Source organism: Pholis gunnellus, assembly GCF_910591455.1.
Source record: "Pholis gunnellus genome assembly, chromosome: 5".
NCBI classification, from domain to species: domain Eukaryota; kingdom Metazoa; phylum Chordata; class Actinopteri; order Perciformes; family Pholidae; genus Pholis; species Pholis gunnellus.
Genome location: NC_136531.1, coordinates 24,617,942 through 24,641,298, shown reverse-complemented (window position 1 = coordinate 24,641,298; position 23,357 = coordinate 24,617,942). Strand labels below are relative to the sequence as shown.

The window sequence follows — 23,357 nt, the reverse complement described above, 5'->3', positions numbered from 1 at the left end:
GCTATAATATTTTTTATTATTGAGGGACAAGAGCCAAATAAGGGGGATTTTGCAGCTTAAATAAACTGAAATTGAAGCTAAAGTCAGTGCAAAACCCCAAAATGTTTAACTTATAATATAACATAATTAATAAACCGAGAAAAAGGGTCAATATTACAATTTGAGAAGCTACCAGCAAATGTTTGGCACTTTTGCGTGATTGCTAATCTACTAACACCTCCATTAACAGTTTCAGTACAAACCCATACAGAATTTAAGACACAGCACTCCATTTTGCAAATATTATCAATAAGTTTATTAAGTGGTATGAATATTCTTTCTTAAAATAAAGGCACAAATTTCAGATAGACCTGTACAGTTATATGTTCACAGTTTAACATGTTCCCTTTGTATTGCCAACGTTTAGATTAAAAAGAGATGGGGTTTATTATAGACAGAACATTATAGAAATGTATAATATCCATTATTATGAGAGTATCAAAATCATGCTTAATAAAAAACCTTTAATTGCCCTTTCAGTCTAATAATCAATTATAATATATATATATATATATATATATATATATATATATATATATATATATATATATATATATATATATATATATATAAACTTATATTTGCAGAAATACAAAAAAACATGTACAAGCAAAAACCGCAAAGAATATCCAGGGGCAAAATGCAGATCAGTATAGCCGCTACATTCAGTGTGTGCGTGTGTGTGTGTTTGTGTAATAAAAAAAGGATCACACCTTCTTCTGGTTTTACATGATTAGAAAATGACAAACCAAGACTTTAAGTGTTTCTTATCAAACTGACCAGCAGGTGAATAGAAAAACTGATTAGAAAATGTTTGGCTTTGGGAATGTTTTACAAATATACACATATATATATATATTTATACACACACACACATACATATAGATCTATATATATGTATACACACACATATACATATATATATATACACACACACACACACACACATATATATGTATATGTATATATATATATATACACACACACATATACATATATATAAAGTGCACATTGGAGACATGTACAAAGACACTATGAGCAAAACTATTTTCTTGTTGTGCTGTAAATGTTGTGCTCTAAAGATATGACGGTGTAGTAGGAGCATATTAAGAAAACTGTAGAAGACGTTATTTACTGTAGAAATGACATATATCCGGTGTGGCGGGCTGGAATGAACCTCATCTGCTCCTGAAAAACTAATTTCCCTGCTTTGCATTTTCCCCATAAACGTGTCATACATGATAAAAGAAAGGCTACCATTGTGTCACAATAGTTCATATAGATACATAAACTCGATATAAGACATATCATTGCTTCTACCCTTAAACCAACCAAGTGGTGTCTTTTCCTCGCTAACACTATAATGCCCCTGTGCAGCAACATTCACATTTCTGAATGAAAACATTAAACAAACAAATCAAACACTTCACTCCGACAACGAATGAGACCCAGAGTCCCAATTTTCTTTTCTTTTTTTCAACCCAAATACCGAAAAAGCACACCAGACCGAGGTTGCTTTTATTGAGTGCATGTTTTCTTGCTGTGTGTGCCGTTAAACATGTATGCATGCGTACAAGAGAAAGCGAGCAATGGCTACCTGTTTTTGTTTTTTGAGTTTCTATTTTTTTGAGTCACTTCATGATGTAAATTAATTAACAGAGGCAGGTGAGGTGTGTGGTGTTTGGATGTGTCGGTCCATGAAGGAGGAGTTAGCATTACGTCACAGGTAGCTGCGCCGGTGAGAGAAAGCTGACGTATGTATGACACGATGCACAGTAGGTGAGAAGTGATACATTCCGGAGTTTCACATTATATTGGCCTAGCTAGCTAATAGCGCGCGTGTGTGTGTGTGTGTGTGTGTGTGTGTGTGTGTGTGTGTGTGTGTATTTGAGTCCACAATCATTACTTGACTGCGTGCAGAGAAATGAGAGCTGATGTCGTAATGCAGAAGCTTGAGCGTGCTGTATGTGAGTGAAACAGAGCGGGTGTCGATGCAGTTTGGTTCTGCGGCCACAAGAGGCCTCTGAATCTCAGGCCAGCTGAGATGCAGAAGCCTTCCACAGCCGATGCTTGTGTATTATTTTAAAGTCAAACTGAGCTGATGATAAATCTGCAGGATGGTGAGTGATGATAAATAGGCTCACGCCGGCTAACGCTCAGGGCCAATGGGGATAAAGGGTCTAAACTTGCACCCTGAGGAACGTTTCCCCACTCTCTGCCGGAGTCCAACGTGTAGGCCAACTCTGTTAACACCCCTCAAGTCAAAGTGGTACAGTCCAACGTTGAAACCAGCACCGAGTTTCTTTTTTTCAAGCTGCACCCTTTCCGGTTCTCACACCAGGAGGTGGCGCTTCTTGTGCAGAGCCAGGTGGTCGGAGCGGGAGAAGCTGCGTTCGCAGTCAGGGCACTGGAACGGCTTGACCCCCGTGTGCTTGCGGAAGTGTCTCGTCAGCTCGTCCGAACGGGCGAACTTCCACGTGCAGCCTTCCCACATGCACTTGTAGGGTTTCTCGCCTGCGTGTGGGAGGGGGGGGGGGGGGGGGGAGAGAGAAAGAAATGAGTGATGGTGAAGATAATGCGAATGGTTGGTCCAACCCCAACGTCCCCCCTAAAGCCTCAAACCCTGAACCCTCAGGGACTTACTGACGTCACCTGGTAAGTGGTCGAGTGGGAGAGACTGTGCGGGCTTGAAATAGTGTAAATAGGAACGGGACAGCACTTTGCTGCAACATATCACGTTACTATGACAACGACACAAAATAAGATGTACAATCTTTCCTCACAAGATGAGGTCATTTCAGATAATATATTTATCCTTTTTTGTCAAAACAGCTTCAATGACAAAATAAAATATTTGATGAATAAATAAATAAATATCCTCTGATTTCATGGGTTTTTTGTTCAATCTTTAACCCTTAATGTTTCAGAGGAAATTTAATATTCCAGGCTGAACACACCTGTACCGTCCTCTTTTACCTTTTTTTTACATCTCCATGCTTCCACTGGTTACCCCGTGTTTAACGTCATATTGCATTGGGTAATTCCCTTGGGCACGGAAAGGGTTCGTAAAGGGCTCAAAATGTCTGCCAGAGAGCGTCAAACACTCGATGATCTGACAGTGGGACAGAACTAAACCCTCGCGGACTCTACGGGTGCGCGCCTCAAAAGCCGTGAGTACGTACGGGGGGACATTGGGATTGGGCCTTTAAAGTCCAGCGTGTATGCGCGTGCCTCTTACCGGTGTGTGTCCTTCGGTGCGCTTTCAGGTGGGAGCTCTTGGTGTACACTTTGTTGCAGCCGTTGAAGTCGCAGCGGTGGATTCGCCGCTTTTTCAGCGTGTCCGGAGACTCGACAGGGGGAGGATGCTTGGCGCCCGAATGAACTATGACGGATGGGTTGTTGCACCTGAGAGAAACACAGAGGAGAGTACTTTGTTAGAGTCCTCTTTCTTTATCTGATTTGACCAGGAGAGGGCGGCGGCGTCACGTGACAACTTCATGATGTTGAACTCTAATCTGATGCAAGTTTAATTTGGTTGCGGCGGCTCCTCCGACGCAATAAGAAACTACTACCGGTCACGAAGTTACACCCCCCCCCCCCCGCCTTCTTTCCAAAGTCTGCCACGCCTTTCCTATTGTCCCGCTAACTCTGTCGTGGTTTCAGTGAACCGTTCCAACGATTCATTCACTGGAATTTGACGCCACGGATGCTGAAAGTGGGGGAAAACGAGCTCCAGAAGAAGTCGAAAAACTGTGAAATAGTAGATGCAACTTTGCAACACTCTCGTGCCCGGCTCCGACGAGCACGAGGAGATTAGGGTTCTAATACCGTGTGTGTGTGTGTGTGTGTGTGTGAGAAAAGCTTTTCTGTGAAACGATAAAAGAGTAGAGTACAGAAGAGAATGGAGCAGAAAAGCGACATTTTCAAGTGTTTTACAGTCAAAAAGAAAACAAGAAGGATTTGTCTTTCTGCACCATCATTAAAGTGTGTGTGTGTGTGTGTGTGTGTGTGTGTGTGTGTGTGTGTGTGTGTGTGTGTGTGTGTGTGTGTGTGTGTGTGTAAGTGGCGGTTGAGAGCAGGTGTCGAGTGTTGAAATATGAATCCCTCACAGATCAGTTCGGCGTAAAGGAATGTGCAGAAAATCCCCCGCAACACACACACACACACATTTTGGCTAACCTATCATTATCATACACATTGGGCAAAGTTGACCTATTTACCATGTACATAAAGTCTATTTACATTGTCTTTTGAGAGGAGATGACAGATAAAGACACACCCACTTTTTTTCCCCCTCAAGGGTCCAATTATTTCATATGTCATCGAGGGCAACAGCGGCCTGTAATGGTAACCGCCCTGACGAGTACAGTAGAGACTCTCACACACACACACAAACAACAACTGACTGGCAGCGTTCCATCACGATTACACGTACGACACACATGCAATTATCTCTTCGAGGAAATATTCCTATTCGCGGTTATTTTGTCGAAGGAGAACAAATGGGAACCAAAACAGATGACGACGAGAGGAGGCGGAAACAGGAAGGAGAGGAGGAATGGGAAGTGAAGAAGGAGTGGGATATGCCATGACAATGAGCGCCTTAAAGAAAAAAGCCCCAAAAATACAGAAAGTGCGGAGCAAGGGAGGTGAGGAGGAAGAAAGGAGAGGCGGAAGGTGACGAGATCACAGTGTGGCTGACTGGAAAGATAAGGAGCTGCAAGGAGAGGTGTGGCTGCCGACGACATTGGGAAACGAGAACATCACAGTCGGTGTGTTCACATGTCGCTTACGACACTTGTTGCGTTACGGGTCCTGTGTTTTCTCCAAGCGGCTTTAGGCTGCCGCAGCAAGAAGAGGAAACGGAGCTTGGAGAGACTGCACTTGTGGACATTTATTTAATAGAGACAGCAGAGAGTTGACTGGAGACAAAGAAGCCAATTAGAAATGAATCCTGAAAATGTGTGAATAAGAGCATACAGGGCAGGGAGATAGTTATTCTTTATTGTGGACTCAAATCCAAATATATGTACTGAGCACAAATTAAAATATTAAATTCACTTACTTGCAAAAGAAATGATGTGCTCAAACTACCCCATTTCACTGAATGCTTGGTAATATTCTTAGTTCATAGATACTCCCTGGATTGAATCATACTTTTTGGTATCTCAAACAAAACCCAGTCCCAGGCTTGGGACTGCCCCTGAATTTTCAAAATGCTCACAACAGGAACAGAGAGGGATCCGGTGGAAGCCTCTGAACACCAGGCCCATATAAAGTTAAAGGGGAAGCGCCGCAGCAGACGCCGAAACTTGTGAAACGTGTGGTGCTGCTTTTCTCACCCGTATTCGTGTGGTATCCTGATGACTGACGATTTCACCTCGTGGAGGTCGTGGGCGAGCTCAGAGCGGGGCTCCGTTTTGATTGGCTTGTGCAGGTCGTGGGCGTCGCCGCAGTGAGCTGGGTGGATACAAATTGCCCGGTCAGTATGGCACAGTCGTGATGTATTCACATTAACATTGTGTTAGTATTTCATACATCAAGTTAAGTTCAACTCTGCACGGTCACAGGTCAGAATGTTTTTGTTCTTTTTACTTTTTTTATCACCTCTATTGTTTGTCTCTTAGAAATAAAATCTATAAAATGAATGAATACAAAATAAAAATATATTTATCCATGGTAACGGGACATTTAGTTTAGCTGTTATGCCTCTAGAGGAGGACGTTACATTATTAATATGTATCGGTCAGTTACGTGTGTATCAGATACAGGAGATTCAGAGAGGCTGACCTCTGTGACTGTCAGTGACCTCCGTCTGGCCACAGAAAAGAGAACATAACAAATTTGCTGAAACTGCTATTCTAAAAACAGAGGAAATAAAAAGCACTTCCTCATTTTCAGAAAATAATATGTTCATTTAAGGAGAAAGGTTTTTTTCTCACGAAATCTGGAAATAAAACATTGTCTGATAAGCCAGCACTTGTACAGTGATGTCTAATTGTTACGATTCTCAAAGTGTGTCACATAGTGTGCAATGTTAGTTAATGTCATATCAACAGAATTGATTATTTTATTGCAATACATATTGGTAATTAATTGCAATAAAAGAGGCTTCACCTGTCTTGTGCTCCCTGCTCCGATGATGGCCGTCGTCGCTGGGGATGGGTGGGCTCACCATTATCGACTGGTGCAGGTGGAGAGGCGAGGGGTAGAGGACAGACAGGGGCACCATGACCGGAGACATCATAACCCCCGACCCCTGGATGACCCCGGGGGCCACCATGGCGGGGTAGGAGAGTGAGGGCGTGGGCGGCAGGAGAGCGTGCGAGGGCGAGCAGCGCAGCTGGGCGTGCGGGGTGGAGCAGCGGGGGGAGGCGCGGCTCGCCGCGCTGTAGGGGGAGGGCGGGGAGCTGCGCGAGGAGGCCGGGGAGGAGGAGGCAGAGGAGCAGGGCGGGGAGGAGGTGGAGGATGAGCGCTTGCTGACCGACAGGTCCACGGGCTCCAGCTGGGTGTGCGTGGCGTTGCTGGGTGTGTGGGGCTGGGCGAAGGCGGCCATGTGCGTGGGGTGGTAGATGTGGGTGGGGTGGGAGAAGATCACTCCGTATGGCTCCGCGGTTTTCATTAACGAAGAGTAGAATGACTGTGAGAGAGAGAGAGAGAGAGAGAGAGAGAGAGAGAGAGAGAGAGAGAGAGAGAGAGAGAGAGAGAGAGAGAGAGAGAGGATGCAGAAGAAGGAAGCGGTGAAGGGGGACAAAAGAGCAGTTTGAAATTTCCGTTCTGCGCTGAAGAACACGGAAAACATGTTTCTGCCGCACAAACAACTACGGCCAGCCAGAAAGTCTAAACCCAGCTCTGTTTGCAGATACCTGTTATGTCTCAGAGTACAGTGTGTGTGTGTGTGCGTGTGCGTGTTCATCAGCCTGCTGCCTGGCAGTGTTTGTACTCATTGTATGCAAATCTTTAGCAGCGTGTTTGTCCAGGAAGAGCTGGAATGTGGGAACCAGTCTGTCTAGACACGTAACGGGGAGTGTGTGTGTCAGTCAGAGTTACTGTATGGCATCAAAAACATGTCTGGGCATGATGGGAGCACACACACACACGCACACACACACACACACGCACGCCTTACCGTCTCCATGTCTGTCTTCAGAGGGTAGTCATACATCAGCATGGCTGCACAGGCCAGGCTCCTACAAAATAAAACAAACAGCCATCAGTGCACACATTTAACACATAACAACACATTAACACGCTCATTCATCATGTCCTTTACTTTTAAGTATGGTCCAACATGCAAACCAGTAATGACACATAACCAGTGGTGGTAAGCCAGTATCAGAGCCTTTAATTAAAGAACAAATATATTCAGCACAGTATAATTAAAACCGCACTAAAAGTAAGAGTACAGTCATTTTATCATCACCTAAAGATACATTAATTATTAAAAAGTAGTAAAGTACTTGTTTTGCAGAAAATCCGCTTCCCAACCTAGGAGTCGTGCCCCTCTAAAGGGTCACAAGATGGATGTCAGGGGTCGTGAGATGATTAATGGGCTCGCAAGAGAGAGAGAACATGTTGGTGCTTCATGGATTGTTGGTTCATTTTGTTAGACTTTTCTCTAACCTTTGCCTTGGTTTCGAGAATCGTTGACCATGTTTGACCTCTTTAGGCCTCAAAACTGTTGTTTTGCCTGAACGAAACCATGTGAGAAGTTTAGAGGGAACGTGTCTCTGAGACGACAACTCATAGACATCTGAAACGTGACAAGGGGGCCTCAACGAGACTCAGAAGAGGTTTAGAAGCACTGGTTTACTCTTTATTAATGTGTCGTATTGTATAATATCTTTTTTCATGTGAAATATTAATTTGAAAAGTAACTCCAGCTGTCAGATGAATGTAGTGCAGTAAAGAGTAGAAGCTGTCCCTCTGGAAGAAGTATAAAGTGGCAGTTAATGTAAGTACAGAATTGTTTTTAAGTACAGTACATGAGTAAATGTACTTCTTACATTCCACCATCATCCTTATTTTCATATTTTACTGTACAACACCATCAATAATTCATAACATTATCTTTTTTTCAAAGGCAGAAGATAATGAAATAAATAGCAAATGTGTGAAACAAGTGAAAAGGGCTAGCTCATGCACGCGCACACACACACACACACACACACATCTTTGAGAAGTGATGAAAAGTAAATTACGTTAAGTGGAGGGAAAGGCTAGAAGAGGGTCTGTAGTTAAGTATAGGTGTCTGAGGTGTGAGATGTGTGTGTGTGTGTGTGTGTGTGTGTGTGAGAATGAGTGAGCCCAGTAAGTAAATCACGCAAGACAATAGCCAAACATCTCTTTCTGTCAGACACTTTACACGTCTGCTCCTCCTCTCTACTTTCAGCATCTACCTGAAGCTCTTCCTGCTCACTTGTCCACCTGACAGGACAGACAACTTTACGACGGACCAGTGTGTGTGTGTGTCAAAGACAGTAGTACCTCACACACACACACACACACACACACACACACACACACACACACACACACACACACACACACACACACACACACACACACACACACACACACACACGCCACCCATTAAGTCTGTTGAGTGTTTGGATCAGAAGCGCGTGAGGTTTCAAAGGTGGTTTCAGTTACCGTGGCATGGAATGGCCAGGTGCAGCTGCGATGACTCTGTTTGTGCCCGGACGAGTGTGTTTATGAGCGGGGATGTGTGTGTGTGTGTGTCCTGATTAAAGTCCACAGTCTGGAGACAAGTTAGCCTTTAATTATTAATAAAATGGGCAAGAACACAGGCCATTACACTCTTGTGCACACACGCAAGCACAAACACGCTCACACACACACACTCACGCACACACACACACTAGATGGGGAGCAGACCAATAGGAGAGCAGGATGTTCGCTCGCTGGGTGAGGAAGGGTGTGAACATGACGACTGAAGCCTCACCCTCCGCCTGGCTCCGATGAAACAAAGAGAGTCAGGTGGGGCCTGTGTGTGTGTGTGTGTGTGTGTGTGTGTGAGAGAGAGAGAGAAAGGGGGTGTGTTTTCTAATCTGGGTTTTGCATTGTGTTGTAGTTCAACGAGAGGTCAAGCAGTTGCTCTATTGTGGTTGTGGATCACACAGAATAAGTGCAGGTATGAGGCACTGCGTACAGGTGTTGTCCCTACTAACACAATACATTCAAAACCATAGAGGAAGTCCCCACTCCTTGTGTCTCTCCTGTGTTCGTATCTAAATGTTGAAACAGCGATGCAGCAAGTACTGAAAGTACTGTAGTATTGAAAGAGTCTGACTCACAACTGAGCACATCTGCAAACAAGGAGACGCAGCGTCATTGACGGAAAGCACCAAAAGAACAGGCCATTGTCATTGTTTACAACGCTGCTAGCGCTAAACCGGAATCAGGAATACAAACGCGATTGAAGCGGAAATGGACGGGGCAGCAGAGGGTGGATAAGGAGCTGCGGACCAAAACCAAAACGCCCATCAAAAACAAACATTTGTGGACTCAGACCATAAACTGAAAGGACGTAGTCGTCGTGACGTCACTCGCTGGTTTGTGGTACCACTTTGAAGCCTCAAGTTTGGCATTGTGGCCGTCGCCATCTTGGATTTTAGCAACCGGTGACTGGAAGAGTGACGCTGTGGTAGAGATGCCGTATACGGCTCTGGCGACTTGTCCAACACAAGGTCGCCCCGCTCTAAAGCATAACCTGCTTCATGGTCTATTTTCCTCTAAATGGACCATCGTTTACTAAATGAACATCATGCTGTATTGAAGAAGATTTGAACCTCTGCAACATTCAAGCCCTCGGAAGAACATACCAGTCCTCTCACCTGCTGTGCTCCCTCTCACAGGCCTGCTCACATGAAGGTGAAGTTGAATCATGCTGACTGAGACACAAATACGTGTAGTGGAGGTGTATGGTGGTGAGGGTGTACCACACAGGGACATGAACCGCAGGACGGTGAGAGACGGAAACTGTCCTTGCGCAGAAACTCTGGAAAAATCCAGAAAATAATCAAAATACTGATGGATGATGATGATGAAAACATAAATAAACGTTGATCCTCCGGCGGATTGAGTTTTGTAACGGGTCAAACGGATCTGACGGAGGACAACGACCTCTTCTGCGAGATGGAAACCAGACAGCTGTTGCACCTCCGCTTCATCAGAGCGCCTCCAGGTGCCGTAGCTCCCTTCAGACGTAGAATCCCAGGACACGCACGCACCGTGACGTGTGGGAACCGGCGCGCGCTGCACCTTTTTTGTAAATAAGTACCTGGAGTTGTCAGGGACCGTATTTTCTCCCTATGTGTGGGCGTGTGTTTGTGCATGTCAAGTGTGGTCTGCAAATATTGTCCTTCTCAGGTCACTGGAGCTACTGTGTGCTCAACCCCAACCCACTCAGCAAACACTTCCTACACCCCTCTCTCTCTTCCTCCATCCTCGGGCTGGCCCTCCAGATCTTCCTGCACACCTCTTCTTCTTCACTACTGTATTTATCCAAACCACACACACACCAACCCCGCTTTCCCCCCCCTCACTCTCTATGAATGTTATAAAACAACACGACTGAAGGGGGAAAATATTGTGGCTTGGAGTCCTTGGCTACCGACTCAACCACACACACACACACACACACACATATACACACACACACACACACACGCACGCACTTTAAAACACGCTCGCGGCAGCCGCACACCAAGTTTCTGCAAGCTCGACAGAATACACACACTAAATCACTAAAGGACTACATTATTGCAGACACACACACACGCGCTCGCGCAGACATATCGCTGCTGCACGCGCACACACCATCTAATGGCAACAGGCTGGAAGATGATGAGATCACCAGAGAGACCAGAAACCTCCAGACAACGGCTTTGTCCAAGAACATGCCGCACTAGACACACACACACACACACACAGACACACACACGCAGCCTTTAGTTTCCTAGCTTCTGACTCTGTTTCTTTACAACCTCTCAGTCTCACCTCACGTTGGCCCCGTGCTGTGTCACACTATGACTGTCACTCTGATCTGGCGGCACTTCATCGCTCTCGCCGCGTCATCTCGAGGGGAAACGCCCTCGATTGTTCTTATAACTAAGTGTCCCAATTAGGCCGCATGAGTCATCAAGCTAATCTTCCAGCGTTTAACTTTTCCTTTCTCTGAGCTCACCTCCGATGTAGTTTCTCCTTCTGTTGCCCTAGACCTGCTCCAATTTAGCCCACCCCCCCCTTCACTGTACCTCCCTGGTCCCTAGTTTCAACCCCTTACCTCACTTCCTACTCCTAGCTCCCCATGCTCCGACTCCTCTCACTTTAAAAGTGCCCCCGCTGAAGCCCCCTATCCTCTCATTCTGGCTTCCTATTCCCTCATCCTTTTACCCCCCCTACCCCCACACTCTCACGCGAGCCCTCTCCAGCAGACTGCAGGCCTCGAGGGAAGCGGGGGGGGGGGGGCAGGCAGGATCCATCATCGCGCGAAAAAAAACATTACAAAAACACACACACACACCGGAGTTAACACAAGGCTCAAACACTGACAAAGACACACACACACACACACACACACACACACACACACACACACACACACACGTGCAAGCTCGAGCCGTAGGCTACTTGTCAAAGAGAGCAACGTTTTTGAGGCTTTCCAGAACTGAGGAGAGGGGGGGGGGGCAGAAAGAGAGGGAGAAGCGGAAGCCCTCAGAGTTTAGTCTGACTGTTATTATTTCCACACTGCGTGATGGGTCGGGGGGTGTAAAGAAGCCAAAGAGGGGAGTGAAGCCAAATAGGGGGGGGGGGGGCTGCTGCTGCAGGGGGCCTGCGGTTTCCTGTCTTGACACACACACATTGCACCTCCCTACCCGAAGAATGAGAGAGGGGGGGTTGTGGAAGGAGAGAAAGGGCAAAGAAAACAGCCGCTCTGACCAAACTATGTCTAAATGGAAGTGGAAAGAACAGAGACGGGATCGGGGAAGAAAACGAAGTGGGTTTCGACCAAAATATGACAAAACTTCAATGAACCTCAAACACGGGGAGGGGGCTGGGGGCAAGGCACAGCCACAGTGGCTCAATCCAGTGGTTCCAAAGCGCGCGCACACTGCACGAATGCGTGCTTGCGCACACAGTTGTGTAACGAGTTACAGCTTCTTTTTTTACGTTTACGGCAGTCTGTTGACCGCGGTGCGCTTACTCCCCTAACTTCTAACGGAGAAACCAACGACTCCTCGGCATCCAGGAGTTTAATGTTTAGCCCTAATGTTCCCTCGGACATGCCCTTTGAGCAGTGTGTGTGTGTGTGTGTGTGTGTGTGTGTGTGTGTGTGTGTGTGTGTGTGTGTGTGTGTGTGTGTGCATTTTGTTCCACCGGATAACATCAGTGTTGATTCAGGGGGAGAAAAAAAAGGCATAGGGGTGGGTGGGGTAATTCTCTAATGAGGAAACAAATAAGAAATGAATAAAGAGAGGTCATCCTCTTTTTTAAACGTTTCTAGAGAGGTTGAAGACTGTAAAGTAAGACAAAGAGGCAGAGAGAGAGAGAGGTCGCCCTCATTCCACTCGTCCACCCCCCACATCCACATCCCTCTCTCCTCCCTTCTTTCTCCCTCTCTCTCACTCCAGGCTCTAAACAGGATAAGGGCTTCATATGCCAAGTGGAATGTGTGACGCAAGCCTCAGCCTTGAAACAAAGCACAGGAAACAGGGAGAGACAGAGACGGAGAAACACACACACACACACACACACACACACACACACACACACACACACACACACACACAGATGTGTATTATAAAAGATGCAGTGAAAACAGAGGTAAGACAAAGAAGCTCAGGTGCGACTGACTGTTTGAACACACACAGATACACGCACACACCTGTCACTACGCTCCTGTGTGTGTGTGTGTGTGTGTGTGTGACACTGACGGTCATCTCGCACATATAGCCTATACGCTGCTTGGGGCATCAGATTCAGCCATAAACTGACGGCCTGTCAAACAGATCTACAGCTGAAGCAATAAATCAATAAATCAATCAATCAGTCAATGCGTCCAGTGACAGAGAGAAGCAGCAACAGTTTTGAGGATCGATGAATCTTTTCAGCTGTCTCGTCAAGAAAAAAATGGCAAATGATCCCAGCTTCTCCAAAGTGACATGTTGCTGCTTTTGCATTATTTTGAATTGAAGATCTTTATATTTTGGGACACGATCAGACACATGCACCTTGGTCAGAGCTTGTAATTGGACGATCATCAATACTTATTTGACATTTCTGAAACGAAAACAGTGAATCTCTTAAATGGAAAAACAAACAGACCAACTGAGGCCTTAACTGATCACTCTGTTTTTAATATCTGTGCTAAATCTCTAAACCATTTGAAACCACCACACATTCACAATTTACATGTCATCAGCACTGAAACAGAGAGGAGCCAACTGCACAGATGGAGACACATCACTGTTAGAGCCTCTGTTTCCCCCTCACAAGCCTGTATTTGACCACTATTTCATGCTCATTAATTAAACCACACTGTGTTCTATAAAAGGCTCTGATGGCTATAAATAGCAGTCTCCCTGCTGCCACTGTTACCATCATTTAGCCACCAAATCAACGCTTTTCTTTTTTAAATGACACTCTTCTTTTTTTCTTTTTAAAACATGAAATATGCAAAAATGTTGATTTAACACACAAAATCAAATAGCGTGTCATAAAAACAACTTTGAACTAATGAGGCACCACACAGCCTCAGCGTGGTCCCGCTAAAAACTCTTATGGACTTTATGGACTTCTTTTCTTTGCCATATTACAAATCTGCGTTAAATAAAATACACACACACACACACACACACACACACACACACACACACACACACACACACACAAAGCTGGAGTATATATCCGGTAGGGAATAAGAGCAGGTTGCCGGGGTCACCATATAAAAGTGCCCCCGGTAAGGTTGGAGGAGGATCGCGGAGTCAAACTTACAGCTCAGACGGTGTATTTCCAGGAGAGACGATAGTTCCTCAACGGACTCTCCGGACGTGTCAGTGAGAGAAACTCAATTAAAGGCAACTCCGGTGAAAAGGTGACGCAGGCGACGATCGGCGCTCCGCTGTGTCACTGACATCAGCCTCACAAAAAACACAAGAAAACAAGACGAGTCCACTTGATCGATTGCTCCACAAAACTTCCCGAAGTTACGAAACTCCCTCCCTCTCTTTATCTCTCTGTTTCTCTGTCTCTCTCTCCGTGTGTGTCTCTCTGCGTGTGTCTCTCCGGGTTTTGTCGTTTAGAAACTATTGCCCGTCACATGATCCGGTCTGGCTGTCTGTTCTCCATGGGGTCGGGCCCGCGAGGCGGGGCGGGACCCGAGGCGGGACCGGGGCGGGGTGGTCCGCTTAGTGTGTGCGTGTGTGTGTGTGTGTGTGTGTGTGTGTGGTGTGGTGCAATTTTCTTTTCAAGTTTGGAGACAGTCAGTGGTGAAAGAAGGAGGCTGCTCAAATCTAAAACGTGATAATACCACAGTGTAGAAATATAACCTTCTCTGCTAACTTGTATACAAGTTAAAGGTCCTACTTTCAAAATGTTAGTTGAGCTAAAGTACAAAAGTATTCATTACTTAAAGCAGCAAAAGTGAAATTAACCTACTCATTATGCAGAATGGCCCATTTAAAAAAGTATATATCTATAGGCCTATTACTGGAACATAATGGATGCATAACTGTGAAGGCCAGACAACATCACTTTAATGTTGAAGCTGGTAAAAGTGGATTACATTTAAATTATGTTATATGCCGCCAGGTAACTTGTGAATTTTCCCCGCTCCCTGGGGATCGATACACTTTCATCTGTAATAATGCATCACCATCAGTTATTAGTTGATTTTGGACTGATACGGTGAACTGTGTGCTTAATACTATCTAAATGTTCAGTATGAAAAATATGGCGCTCTGACCTGAATGTCGCATTGAGGAATTCACTTGTTATTGATGGAAAGCATATTCACATCTTTTACTTAAAAGTACTATAAGGAGCTTATATTTTGTCTTTATTTTAGCGGTCCCTGTGGAGGAAAGTGTTAGTGTTTCCGAGCACCTGAATCCTCTCAGAAAAGCTCTAATTTGACTGCAACGGGGTCTGACAGTCCTGGTTCTGGTTCTCCCATGCCTCCCTTCACTCCAGCGGACCCAGAAATGCGCTATTGACAAGCATTAAGAATTACTATATAAAAATAGACAATCTTCAGCTAAATATGGTAGAAGTACAAATTAGTTTTAATTTTGAAAGTGGGCTGATTTTGATTACTTAATGTACCACTGGGTTGTTTAACGTGTGTGTGTGTGTGTGTGTGTGTGTGTGTGTGTGTGTGTGTGTGTGTGTGTGTGTGTGTGTGTGTGTGTGTGTGTGTGTGTGTGTGTAGAAGGAAGTGGAAGGCCCTGGGCGTGACAAGAGACATGCTCTTCCCACAAGGAACTGCATACTACGAGACAATTATAAAGTGTGGAGGACATAATATCATGCAACAGTTCTCGCCCATCGCTACAGACAATACGTGTTTCTGATTGGTTGACAGATAAAATGCTGTTCCAGGGCATTTCATAGTTCAAACAAATTAGCAGTTTAACTATGAAATGCAGGTAGCCATAGCGACAATATTATGCTTCACACTACATTTCCAGTTAAGGATCCATTTAGCAATATTTTTGCTATTAGCACTGAATTAAATGACTCCATGTAAAGTGAAGGAGTTTGAACTACTAGTGAACCCACTGAGAAACCAACACCCAGCTCTGCAGCTCAGAGTCACGCAGGCTTTGCACACATTAGGCCAGTGGCCACGGTGTACACCCTGAGCGGTCCTTATATTTAAAATCTTCACCTGTTGTCTACGTCCATGTTTTTTCATGCCAGGACGGACACACCAGGTTCATGCCAGGTTCACTCGCATGTACAACACACCGTTTTAACACAGTAAGGCCGTTTTTTACTGTACCCTCAATGAAAACTCGTTGATTGATCAGCTGGCAGGTGTCCATTAAAATCTTTCATCAGGACTCTTCAAGCGAAATTCACTGTTATGTCTTTGGCAAGGGGCCATAGTAAATTGTAAGCATAACAAAGAGCTCTTACTGTGGCACGCTGAGCTGATTTAGAACGCAATGCAGAACACTGATGCAATGCAGTTCCTTAGATTCAAGTTGCATTATCACTTCCTTATTTTGCCATTATTTATGTTCTATTCTAGACTTTTCAATACATAAATGTTCTCCTAACCTTAATCCTGCCTAAATACTTTGTGTCTGTCTCCTTTATGTTGCTTCTTATGCTTTAGCAACATACATGCAGAACAGGATTGAAAACTCCCTGCTCTCCATTTTTGTGAAAACACACACGCACGCACACACACTCACACACACAGAGTGGTATCTGTCATTACAGACCCTCCATGCTCTCTGTGCAGCGAAGTGAGGCAGTGCTTGGGTGCTGCCGCGGAGCTAGCTGTTGAAACAAGGCAGCGGTGATATGACAGCTGTTATTTCATGGTTGGTTTCTATATTAGTATAGGTGTAAGCCTTTCAAGTGTAAGCAGGCATCCGCTTAGGCTTAGCCGGCTCCGTCTGCATGAGAAGTGGAGCGTGAGACCCGGTGACGTCTCACCGAGCAGGACGGGAGCTCGATGGAGGGGCTGGTCGGGTGAGGATAATTCAACGGAACTGTGTTTTTGTGTCAAAAATGACTCAGGGAGAACTGGATGTGCCTGATTCCACAATACACTGTGAACCTATAGACAGGAACAAGAAGTAAGTATTTACATTAAAGTCACTGCACTGTGTAGGCCCTCATGTGTGGGAGGCTAGTATTTGCCAGCCAAGCAAGATTTCTAATTGTTTAATCCAACATCGCTGGGAATGGCAGTACCATATATTAAATTTGACTTTACCTAAAACACATCACTCGCTATTTAACGGACCTAACACACATGACACATGGCACATTCTTCAAAAGTAGCATCCGAGTAGAGCTTTTCGGATGATCCAAAGAGACATATCAGGTAGACAAAATATAAACACCGTTGTACAGTTTTATTCCAAAATGTTCCATAGTGAGGTCGTTAAAGTACAGCATCTTAGGCACAAACTCCCAATGCAAACACACACATTCAGGCATGTCCATAGACTGTAAGAAGTGGACGTAGTCACAGTGACATCTTCCATTGGTTCGTGGGCGTTTTGAAGCCTCAAGTTTAGCATTCTGCACGGCACCATCTTGGTTTTTGGTCGTTGCCATCCTGGTGCTGAATAAGACATTTTTAGGCCACCAAAATGCACAAATGAACTTTCATGAAGTGAAAACACAATATGAAAAGGTTAAAGTTGTAAGATGAAAACACAGACAACACCCAGTCAAGACAACGTTGTGGTAGCAACCTGTCAATCACAGTAGCCCCGCCCTTAAGCATACTCTGCTTTATGGTCTATTTGACTCTAAATGGACCATAATTTACTAAATGAACATCATGCTGTATTGAAGAAGACTTGAAACTAGAGATTGAGACCATAAACTCATGTTTACAATGTTTACTGAGGTAATAAATCAAGAAAGAAGTAGAGTCATTTTCTCAAAGACTTCCGTATAATCACACTTCTTTTTGCAACCAGATGAGTCGCACCCTGATGGCCACTAGAGAGAACAGGCACAGCAGGCTCCATTTTTTCTTTCTTCATCTTAATTTTTCATCACAATGATCAAAACCAAAACATCCAATTTGGACCGTCCTATATGTTCAGGACAAGATTAACGAACACCTGCCGTTTTCTGTCCCAAAGAGAAACTGTCCACAGTGAGGACTGTTGATTATCTGAAGTTACAGGGACATTTTCTCTGAAAAGCATTTTGGTTTGGAATAACTTTTTTAATACTTTGAGCAGCAAATATGAGAAAATAAAAAAGTCATACTTTATGCTTTAATTACAGTAAGTCCTTCTTTTTGCTACGCCTGTTTGATGCTGCTGATTAGCTCCTAAAGTCACATTCTTTTTATTGCATTGCATGATTATTGATGGTGCTCATTCATCTAAATTACATACATGTATGTCATGTTTTATTTGCAGTTGTTCATGCAGGAATGAGGCACGAAAGGTTTGGATTCAAGCCAGAAAATGTCACACTAGCATCACTCCCACACTCAAGTTTGTTCACTATTCTGTGTGTGTGTCTGTGTGTGTGTGTGTGTGTGTGTGTGTGTGTGTGTGTGTGTGTGTGTGTGTGCGCATGCATGAGCCAGCAAGTGCATACAATGTGGAGTTCACTTGCTAAATCTTTTAATTGTCAGGGCTTTAACTTTTCATCAGATTGAGCTCAGCAGGCATGTAGGTCCATTGTTCATGTATTGTGCTAACAACTTCACACATGCACACTTCACACAGTTAATTCGGTGGCATTTAGTCAATAAAGGATCATGCATTAAACTAACTTTTAAGATGTTGTTGCTTTTATCAAGGTGTGAAGGAACATTCACGCTCCCACATCAGCTTTTCAATCAAGACAGACAGGTCGAGATTCCCTGACCCGTCAATTCACCCTCCAGCCTCAGAAAAGTTTAAAAGGAATCTTTTTAAAAAATAATAAAAGAGCTTAACAATGTGTGTGCTGTCCAATATTATGGTTGAAATCCTGTTAAGACTGTAATGGTTGTCCACAAGGGATTAAACCAGATAGGTGGAACATGTAATGACGAAGTTATTTCTACATGAAAACACCTGATTAAATCATGCATCTGCTTCTCCAAGGTTCTTATCTAAAAAACAAACAAAAAACACATTGGTAAAAATTCAGATAAAGAAAAAGTCAGATAACAGTGATATTGTAGTTGCTAACCTTCCCTTTAATTCTCACAAACAATACTGAGACCACCTCAGTGTCCTCAATGAAAGCTGCTGCCCTGAGCATTTACATCCTAGAAAATTGGTTGATTCAGAATACTTTCCGTTTCTTTCTTTCAAATTATGAGCAACTAATAATAGGACGAGCCAACCCCGTGTTCGCTACTTGATTGGTTCTTAGCAGTCACGCCGTGTCCTTCCCTGATTCATCACGCCCCTGTCACGTGACCTTTTCCCGGAAGATCACAAACAACAACATTGATTAACGATTGACTACCAGGTTAATTTAACATGGACAACTGATTACAGGTGTTGCTGACCTTGTTGTCTTTACTAGCAGCTGTTGTTCAGTTAAAGTCTGCATTTTTGCGGAGGAAGTAGCTTTTATTGGAGCGATTAGTGAGCGGCATGTCCAGCGGCGTTATCAAACCCACTGAGCGGCGGCCGTCTGAAGTCACGGTTAGCGGCATTGAGGAGGACGATGGACACAAAACACACAACTATTGTGAAGTCCACACACATAAACTATAAAGGAACAAAAACATGAATTGCTCTCCAGTATGACAGAGACTTCAGCCACCAGCAGAGCTACGAGTGAGAACAGACACCAACGAAACCAAGAGGGAACGAGTGAGAGACGTGTGTTGACCACATTTATGGACCCATAATCTAGTAAACCATTATGTGCAAGTGTTAATATTTAATTTAATTTTAATGTGTGAGACAGAGCAAGTTAGAGCAAGACCCGCAGCGTTGTAACTAAGTCTAAAAAAGAAACCTTCTAAAACTTTCTACGAAATGTGTTTGTTTGAGTTTATAGAGGAAGATTTTAGAGAAGATCATAAGTATCAAACACGACCTTTCATTCTTAAAGTACTTTATTACTCTGTCTTATTTTTTTAACTAAGCAACCAATCTACTTCCTGTTTACATCGGCACCAACGCACATGCCCAGTGTACGTGAATATTCGTTTTCAGGGGTTTTAGTCTGAACGGAGATCATCGTGTGGATGTAGCCTGAATCTGTGTCCCAAATACATGCTAATTTCATACAGTACGCACTACATATTAATCTTGATACACTTTAGTATTTTACTTTAGTACTTTAGTTTTAATAGTTGGTAACAAACATATCAGCATACTTTACCATTTCATACCAACAGGAAACATTATGTGTGATGTCGGATTCCAATCAAACTGTAACTTTGGAAAGCTGCTGCTTATTAAACTTCACAAATACCAGCACCTCTTCCATTTCCTTTGTGCATTGCATTGTGGGAGAATAGTATCCATTGGAAAACTAGAAAAGTGCACTCAGTAGAATGTAGGTCTCCATCAGGTGTGTCTGCAACAAGTATACAACCCACAATTGGTTAACAGCAACAGCGACAGCGACACCAATTGGCGTCGGAAAACACATTTCATTCAAACTCAAAACCAAGAGGCGATGAACGCAGACAATCATCTCGAAGTCGTCGTATTAGACACCGCATGCCAAAAACAAAACAAAACTCACCAAGCTGTCTGGCCGGAAAGCTGGCAGGTAAAGCTGTGTGTACTGGTAATATGATATGTATGTATATGAGAAAATGTGAGTTACATTACAGTCAGTTAGCTGACGCTTACAATTCAGAAGCTATCACACGTAGGCACAGCTACAGATCGAGGTTTGAACCGCCAGCTCTCTGATTGAAAGATGGCCCTGCTCTCCACTCAGCCACGGTCGTCCCACTCATAAGTCGTAAGCTTGAGCATGGAGCCATAACTAGCCTCCCATAATATTATGCAGTTTGCTGCAGCAGAATGCGAGATTACTGTAGTCACGGTCAGACACGGAGATGCACACTTACTCACGGACGTGCGCACAGACGAGACGACTGGATGATTCTCCTGGCAAAGATCAAAAATATGTGTATGAGGGTATATGAGTGTGAGTACGCATGTGTGCAGTTCAGTATTGATCTATATGTATGAGTATGTATGAATGTGTGTGTGTGTGTGTGTATGTATGTGTGTCAGAATGTATTCACATGTGCGCTTACTATGTGTGTGTGTGTGTGTGTGTGTGTGTGTGTGTGTGTGTGTGGCTGAGTATATACAGTATGTATGGCTGAGTATATACAGTATGTATATACTCAGCCATACATACAGTATGTATATACTCAGCATAGCTAGACCTAGCTAGGTGGTTGCGCTGGATGAATTTGAAGAGGAGTTATAAAACACATTCAGGCTGCTATTACGATTAAGTCAACTTTACAATACAATGTTAAAACTGTATTATGAACATTACGAGTTTAGTGCCACATTGAGTTTATGAGAGAAAATAAACTCCAGTGAACTGAAAATGAACCAATTTCTTAACTTTTTTTGTCATTGATGTCATTTATTTCAAAACCTACACAGAAACAAATCATAATGATGAGAAGAATGTTCTGTTGCGATAACAGGCCCTTTTCACAGCAACCATTTTGACATCAAATTTCAGGGTAAGCACAGGTGTAATTAATAACATTAATTATGGGCATGTTGCATTTAGGTGGGCCAGGGTCCTGGCATTGTGCATGCTGGCTCAATAGAATGGGACCATAATTAATTTGATCAGTTACACCTGTGCTTATCCTGCTATGACATGTAAAAATGGCTGCTGCGAAAAGAGCGTATTAGCTGCACTCCGAAACTCATTTTGCTACATTTCAGAAGTAAGATGTGCAGAATGTCCATTTCCAGGTCTCAGAAGGAGTAAGGGGAGAGTGGGTTGTGTCTGTAACTCATTTTACATTTCATAGAGTGCGGTAGGATGATGTATTTTTGCAAGCCCATCCCAAGGTTAGCACCACACCGGTTCCCTCGACAAAAAGCCAATGGGATTTTTCCATTGGATTATGGATTATAAACTGTTGAATTAGGAAAAATGCCAAATATTACATATAGTTGCAGCTATAAAAATAACATAATAATATTTCCAAAAATGTAAATCATGACAAAATAAAAACAACTCTATTTCTGCTGTATTATGAGAATGGATGTTTTGGTGCTAAATGTGACTGCAGTTGTAGTTGCAGAGGCTGCTTTAGCTTACATGTAGAACTCTAATAATTCATTTTAATGACAAACTCGGCTATGCTAGCGTCTCTGTGAGGCTAATGCTTTGAGCTAAATGCTAACGCCAGCATGCTAACATGCTCATAGTGACACATGCTGATGTTTAGCAGGTATAATGTCTACTATGTTCACCATCTTAGTTCAGCGTGTTAGCATGCTAACATTTGCTAATCAGCGCTAAACATAAAATAGAGCTGAAGCTATTGGGAATGTTGTTTGTTTTGCAGTTATATAGTCATAAACCAACAGTTGAACAGTTTAATTTGTGATTTGAAGATGGTGCTCCATGGAGAGTTACTACAATGTGTTCTGAAGGGGACATGAATATTTGTCCTTCCAAGATGCTGAGATATTTCACTCAAAACTAGAAGCCATGGTGACGCTATAGAAAAGCTCGGGATCAAAGTCAGACGGATTTATCATTTGAGAATGCTGCTCAAGTGGCTAAAAACCTGCTATCATGGTGCTGACGCATTAAGAAACCTGTACTCGTCCAACTATACGACTACAGCTACAACTATTACCAGCATAATGACGAGTGATTAAAACTTTACAACAATGTACCAGTCGGCCTCCAATTAGCCTGCCATTACTAATAATTAATAATTAATTATGATTAGTTATTATTGCTTGTTAATATTACCATTAGTATTGATCGTATCATATTTCTGAAATAGATTCTGTTAATAGTTCTTCATCTTGATTGACTTAACTTTAATGTAACGCTGCGTTATCCACCACAACAGCAGCAAGTCTTACCAGTAAATTAAAGAGATGTGCGTGCGTGTGCGTGGTGCGTAGAGGGAGGAGTGCAGTTTGTAAACGTTAAGTGTAGCTGGAGGTGAAAGCAGTGAGATTGCTCACACAGACACAAAGAGACAGGCAGGCACACAGACAACTTTCTGTACAGACTATGCAAATACTTAAATCTGCCCCTGAGGGGAAGGAGGTGATAGGCGGGAGGCTGTGTGTGTGTGTGTGTGTGTGTGTGTGTGTGTGTGTGTGTGAGAGAGAGAGAGAGAGAGAGAGAGAGAGAGAGATGAATCAGTAAATTTCAAATTTCAAGATAATTTCAATTCGAACACAGTTGCATTGGTTCCTCATGTTTAGCGCCAGCTAAAGTAAACAATGTAGATATTTGGTAACATTCAGTAGCTACACTGCAGCGATCTGATCTGAGCTTGAAATTCCACTTTTAATTAGTTTGTAGTGTCTCCTGTAGAGACACAACACTGTCTACATGTGGTTTTTGTACGCCGACCTGCCAGTCGCACACAGCCAGCGGCTCCTTTTAGC

At 43.7% G+C, this 23,357-nt stretch overlaps 1 protein-coding gene across 1 annotated transcript; it reads right to left on the bottom strand.

Moving 5' to 3' along the window:
• Window positions 1-600: 600 nt before the first annotated feature.
• On the bottom strand, window positions 601-14,347 carry klf3 (Kruppel like factor 3 (basic)). The gene is made up of 6 exons (XM_079158719.1): window positions 14,059-14,347; window positions 7,169-7,229; window positions 6,157-6,679; window positions 5,382-5,499; window positions 3,278-3,444; window positions 601-2,553 (listed from the first exon to the last, which is right to left on the bottom strand). Exons 2-6 carry the CDS (start codon window positions 7,208-7,210, stop codon window positions 2,372-2,374), a joined length of 1,032 nt encoding a protein of 343 aa, XP_079014845.1. The 5' UTR covers window positions 7,211-7,229; window positions 14,059-14,347; the 3' UTR covers window positions 601-2,371.
• Between the last annotated feature and the right edge of the window lie 9,010 nt (window positions 14,348-23,357).